The sequence below is a fragment of the Solanum verrucosum genome, unplaced genomic scaffold, assembly GCF_900185275.1.
Source record: "Solanum verrucosum unplaced genomic scaffold, falcon-dt-bn FXZP01000160.1, whole genome shotgun sequence".
Classification (NCBI taxonomy): domain Eukaryota; kingdom Viridiplantae; phylum Streptophyta; class Magnoliopsida; order Solanales; family Solanaceae; genus Solanum; species Solanum verrucosum.
In genome coordinates this window covers 656,986-663,883 of record NW_026020443.1, presented here as the reverse complement: position 1 = coordinate 663,883, position 6,898 = coordinate 656,986, and the positions used below count along the sequence as shown (strand labels likewise).

The following is a 6,898-nucleotide window of genomic DNA, read 5'->3' as shown; positions in this document are numbered from 1 at the left end:
AACTTTAATTCAAATAGAGAAGTAATGTCGTTTATCATGTTTTGAATATAGTTTTCTCTTAAGATATTTGACGTCAGCTTTTTTCAATTTGACATATAGAAAAATAGGGTACACATCTTTCATTTTAAAAATTGATATGATTGGTTATTGCCTTTCAAACGTCAGTCTCCTAATTTTGACGTGACAGACGATGAGTCTATACTATGCAATATGCTCATTTCCTTCTTGGTAATATTGTCTGATGTTGGTGGACCTCTCAGCAATGCTATAATGATGTCACCACTTCTTATAATATAGTATGAATGACCCTTTCAACAAATAATATCACCACCTATGGTAATATAATATGAATAGACTTCTAGGCAAATGATATCACCACCTCCATTATAATATGAATCGCCCTCTCTAAAATTTGAATATGTAATGGACCTCTCGACAAATTATATGTGTAATGGGCGTCTCGACAATTTAAGTATGTAATGGCCTTCTCGGTGAATAAGATGTGTGATGGATCTTTCAAAAATTAGAATATGTAATGTCCCTCTCAATGAATGAAATGTGTGATGATGCTCTCGATAATTTGAGTATGCAATGGCCCTCTCAGTGGTGAATATGTGATCTTTATAAAATAGATGGTGATGAATTGGTAGGACAAATGTTTGTCCATGTTAGGACATATATGGAGCCATTGATAGGAAAAATTAGGTCCTTATTGATGGTTACTTATGGTCCTACTGCATACTCTGCATTCATATGCATTGTCTATCAACAATATACTTGTTTGTTTACTGCACCATCCAGTTTAATGGGGGGTGGTTGGGTTTGTTTGTTGTTTGTACCTATCGGGTTTATGAAGGTTTGGTTTGGTTATTGTTTGATTATATTCTCCCTATGTTGTTGTTGATCTAATAACTAATAGGTTGTGGCTTTAGATTTTTGGTTGTTAGTCCTCCTAACCTAGAGTCCTCCTAACCTAGAGTATTTTTGTTGCTTGTAAGTAGGTTATTGGCTTGTGCCAGGTATGTTCTTAACTTGGTTTCTTATTTCTTGTGTCCTACTTCTGTTCCTTATTGCTTGTCTATCATATTATATTCTGTTTAGGTATATGTGATATGCTTTCCTTATTGCTTGTTGTATATACTTGCTTCATGTCACACATTGAGCCTACATCCTTGATGTGGCCGACACTCAAGAACCATTACTGGTCCCCAAGTGAATCCTTAGCTTAGATGACTAATTAGAGGAAGACTAACTCAGGCAAATTTAGACATTAAAACTGAATTAAATCATTAAGTCAAAGTACCCAATTATATTATCTAAAACTACCAAATGAAAGCAGTAATAGTTTTAACAAAACATCTCAATAGAAATACTAAAAGACTCTCAATACTAGCTATCTATGAAGCCTCTAATGTTTAAGATAGGCATCGGGAAAAGACCCACGACAACCTTAAACAACTAATAAAAGTAAACTAAGGACTGTTGTCCTCTGAAAGTTAGGAGGCCTCACCAAAAGCTTTCTACGAGTGCAAGTGATCTCAATGAAACGCCTGTTGATGATCCTGAACACCTGTATCTGCATCATAAAAAGATGCAGGTCGAATGACATCAGTACATAAAATGTAAAGAGTATGTAATATAGCAAAAAAAAAACAATAATTGAACTGATGGTGGAAAACATGTCAAGTAAACAATATATGAACATGTAGTGAAAACCATTTGTACTTTACAATAAGATATGTGATAACAAATATGAGAATAGAAAACCTTACTTTATGGGGAGTTTCTCTAAAAGTTAACTATTAATATGAGCCTAGAAATGATACAACATTTCTCCCACATTGCAAGGGCCATCCTATATGTTGTCGGGGTATAGGATGCTACTGTAACTATGGATCCATCTAATAGGCCTTCTCAGAGGCAGTGAAGAGTCACCACAAATCGGTGCGATCCTATCCTACATTAACTATGTAGTTTTATGGGACTTAAGTTAAGAATATACTCTTACCCAATTCGGCGTTCGATACTACTCCCAAAATATTCAATATCCATTATACTCAATCACCTATTTACAAGGAAAGGGACTATTACTTTACTTTACTATTCACTTTGCTTTGCTTTGTTGAAGTACTTTTCAGAAACATCAATTATACTCTTTATGTTTCTCAACTGTCAAATACTACATATGAAAACATTTGATTCTTTGTTTAAAGACTGTTTAAAACTTGCATTTAAAATATGTACTTATGGACTTATCTTTCAAATCCAAAATCATTATATAAGAAAGTCTCATGTAGTTACCTTTGAAAACATGACTTTAATAAATCAATTGGGTGCATGTGATACTAAGCATGAACAACAATTTAGAATTTTGACAACAAAGTAGAAATCAAAACCTCAACTGATAAGGAAACTGAACTCAGAATTTCCAAGAAACTGTGGGTAAAACCCTAAACATAACTTTTGCTGACTAAGTTTAGATGTAGGGGGTGACAAAGAAAAATTCCAACACTATAAATAGCCTTACATACCTGAGAAGAATAGGCCTACTTTGAAACCTTGAACTAAGGCTTGAAGCCGAAGAACCCTAGTTTCTTCTTTGAGAGAACTTAGAATGTGTGAATTTGATTTGTCTGAGGGTTGGGTGTGAGTGAGGAGGTTATTAGGCCTTGAGATAGACTTACAAAAGTTAGTTGAGGGTAAAAGGTCAAAAATACCCTTCTAGGAAAATAAGGGGAGCATAAAAATCATATAAACGACCTTTTAACGAGTCCCCTCGGCCAAAACAACGTTTTGGAGTCCTCCTCACTGAAAATACTCTGCGGATAACCCATTGAGACTTTAGATAGCCCAAATGGAAAGAAGCTTAACATTTTTGGGATATTTCGGTTAGCTAACTTAGCGATTCACCAACCTATTCGGTAGATCGCCAAGTGGGCAGGTGAGATCACCTAATTTCCCAGCCCGGGTATGTTCTAGTAAAACAATCATAACTTTTAACTCCAAACTCAAAATATGGCAAACTTGTTGGCGTTGGAAAGAAGAATCATAGACCCTTATTTTATAGTTCATGGGCTACCTATTTCATTATTTGATGAGAGATATGATTATTTAAAGTTGAGCTAAGTAGAATCTTACGTCAAAACTTAAATGGTAAGGAAGCTTTCAACTCAACTTTGTGCTAGAGGGTTCATGTGACCTTAATTCATATCCAAATACATTTTCACACTAAAGAATTTACCTTTACACATATGAAAAATTTAAGAATCATACGATATGACGTTACATTTAAATAAACAATGGTTCGGGCCTTAACTTAGAAATTTGCAGGGTGTTACACTTTATCTTTGAAGCTCACTTAATCGATGCCTACTAAGTAATATTTTTGGTACTCAAACTACATTTCTGCTCCGTGCAAATTATAGTTTTATTTCTTGCTGTTGATTTGGAGTCCTTCGTACTACGGAGCAACTTAGAGTTCAGAGACTAGGGTGAGCTCCTAGCATTCAGAGTTATCAATTTCCATCTATTTTGGCTAGGCTTAGTCTTAGTCTTTATATTATCTTCAGAGACAAACTGTACTTATTTTGTAATTGTAAAACTCCTTGTACTCTTCTTTTTCATCTTTGTTCTTAGTAAACTTATTCTGATCCATGGAGTATATTCTTAGAGGGTATTTGACAAACATGTTGTATTGATGAATTTGTTGGGATTTTGAATTTCATTCTTATGCTTGAACTTGTTATGGGAATATTGAATTAAATTCCAGCCTTGTTCATTATTTTATTTAATCGAAAGAGGAATATCTTTGTGAATATTGTTGCACAATTTTGTTGTATTGGATCAATATATTTTCTCTAAAGTAATCGAAAGAGCTTGTAGGGGTGCACCAAGTTGATACTTACACTACCTTGCAGGCGCATATCGCATCAATTGCAAAGGATGTGAAATAGTTGACTCTAGCCCAGGCTCAAATGACACAATAAATAACGTGTGATTTTTGTTCAAGGAGGCATCCTACTCGTGAATGTCAACAAGGTTCATTTACAAAAGATAAGGTTAATGTTGTTGGAAACTTTTACAAAGGGAACTACCAAGAAGTAAACAATTTTAATGCAATGGGGCAAAAGCATCCCGAATTCTCATGGAGCTTACCAAATGGTAGTTTGAATGCGTGGTAGCAGAACAATGTGAGAGGCCAAGGACAAACACTTCAGGGGTACCAAAATCACCAGCAACAACAATATCAACCTCAACAAGGGAACCAATCCAATTTAGAAGAGATGTTTAAATGTTTCATCTCTAAGGATGATGATCGTTTTGAAATTTAAGGTGCTTATATTCAAAATTTAGAAAAGCAGGTTGGAGAGATTGCTAATCATATATCTGAGAGACCACTTGGAAATCTTCCAAGTGACACAGTAAGGAACCTAAGGAACTCAAAGCTGTGACTTTGCGAAGTGGAAAATAGTTAAACGATAATTGCAAAAACAAAGCTTGTGAAGTAACAAAGAGCCAAGATGAGAAAAAAGGAAGTAAAAAAGTAGTATGGAAGTCCAACAAAATTTAGAAAGGAAAAGAGAAGTTAGAACTAGAAATTGATTCTAAATACATGCCTGCATTGCCTTTTCCTCAAAAGATGAAACGGGAGAAGCTTGACAAGTATTTTGGTAAGTTCTTAGAGATGCAGAAGCAACTACGTGTGAATATTCTTTTCACTGAGGTAATCACTCTGATGCTTGCATATGCTAAATTTTTTAAGGAAATTTTATCCAACAAGAGAAAAGTGGAGGAAACATCAGTAGTCAAGTTGAATGCTCATTGTAGTGCCATACTTCAAAATAAACTACCTCAGAAATATGGTGTTCCAGGTAGTTTCATTATTCCATGTGCATTAGGGACTGCTAGACTTGAGAAATCCTTGTGTGGCTCAAGAGCTTCTATCAACCTCTTGCCTTTGTCCATATTCAAAAAGTTGGAAGGAAAGCTCAGAATCATGAAATCTATCCCAATGTCCTTACAGTTGGCAGACCAATCCACCATTATTCCTGAAGGGATAGTTGAAGATTTTCTAGTTAGGGTGGACAAGTTTGTGTTTCCAGTATATTTTAGCGTGGTGGATATGGAAGAAAATAAAGAGGTTCTGTTAATTCTTGACCGACCATTCCTAGCTACTGGTAGAGAAATACTTGATGTGTATGAAGAGAAACAGATGCTTAGAGTTGGAGAGGAAAATGTAGTATTCAATATGAAGAAGGTGGATGAGCTCAGAGTTATGACAACCAAGTTGGATAGACAGATCATGGCATGGGTGCATGCGCTTGGCCAAGCCTGATCAATGGATCCATACACTATTTCCGACATCGACTAAAGAGAGTCAGTGAAGTTCCTTTACTTTGCAGTTTCTTTATGCCATGGGGACATGTCATAGTTTAAGTGTGGGGGTGAAGGAATTGTAAATAACTAAAAAAATGAGTTTTTCTTTCTAGGGTAACTTCTTTGTTGTACTTATATGGGTTTCCTGTCTTCTTCTTTTACCATAGTCGTATTTGTTTTGAATCAAACATTTTTGAGGATGAGAGTCGTAGCATAATTGTTGAACAAGTGCTAGAGGTATAAATTGACTGATTCCTATCTAGAGGTTGTATTGCTTGCATAGTTGAAATTTGCTTACTTGTTGGCATGTAAAGTTGAGGCATTATCAGACCTTGAATATTATGTGGTGAGAAGACTTGATGTGTACTCATGTTTGAAAGAATCTAGAACTTGGCATGGTAGTTTTTTAGGGGAAATCCTAGGACTTTTTGTGGAAGACTATAATTATAGGCTTTCTTTGATTAACCCACTTCTGGCCTAAATTCATCGACCATTAATGATAAGTATCCCTAGTCAACCAATTTCATCCTTATAATAATCCATTTTTTATTAGACGATACATCCCTCTAGTCTAATCTCTATGTGTGTCACTCTTTTAATTAGAATTATAAGCGAAAGTGCAGAAAATTGATTTAAAATGAGACAACTGAATCTAGCCATCTGTTGAAAGACAACGAAAGTTGTTGGATGTGATTCCAAAGGAAGATGAAAGTTACCAAAAAGAAAATAAAAAGAAAAAGAGGTGAACAAGAAAGAGGGATATGACTTTCTACAAACAACCTTACCACAAATTATACCTGTACAAGTCCTATATGATTTTAACTTGATAAGTCCTACATTAGTGGATAATTACTCAATGGCCAATCCTATGGTATTTTTGAAAAAACATGATGTATTTCTTTGTGAGTAGGAGTGAAATGAGAGTTTTTTTTTTCCTATGATACATGAGCATAAGTCCTGTGAATAAATGGCATCTTCTTGTTGTGAGGAAGTTCATGAATTTATTTTTGCTTAAATTTTAGTGTCATCGAGTAGTCATTTAACGATGAACATTACATGCACCAATAGGGATGGTTGAAGTCGATTACTATTTCTAGTGACTGTGTGTCAAGGTTTAGAGAGAGTCAAGTTTGTTCTAATTTGCTCGGGACGAGCAAAAACTCAAGTGTGGGGGTATTTGATGGGAGAATAAGATGAGAAAGTTTAGACAAGTTTGAATGTGAATTTTGTAATTATTGGTCTACGTTTCATGTGTATAGGGTGGTCAATTCAAGTGTTGAACATGATTAGTGAAAAAGGCCAACAAGAATGTCAAATAAAGAAAAGAAAAGAGCAAAAAATGAGTACTCGCCTTTCTGCACGCCCAGCGGCGTGCTCGCGTGAAACCCAAGTTGCTTACTGGTTCTTCGCAGGCCAGTCGCGCATCCAAGCGCCTGCGTGGAGTTGAGGCGTGAAAACATTAACAATCAGGGTATTTTTGGAATTTCGAATAAAACCCTATGATATATTGTGCTGGAGCTTG

The 6,898-nt window shown here is 35.4% G+C and overlaps 1 protein-coding gene across 1 annotated transcript; it reads left to right on the top strand.

Annotated features, from left to right (window-relative positions):
- The first annotated feature begins 4,612 nt into the window (after nucleotides 1–4,612).
- LOC125808563 (uncharacterized) lies at nucleotides 4,613–5,335 on the top strand. Its single transcript, XM_049488243.1, has one exon. The coding sequence runs from the start codon at nucleotides 4,613–4,615 to the stop codon at nucleotides 5,333–5,335; it is 723 nt and encodes a 240-aa protein (XP_049344200.1).
- Nucleotides 5,336–6,898: the final 1,563 nt, after the last annotated feature.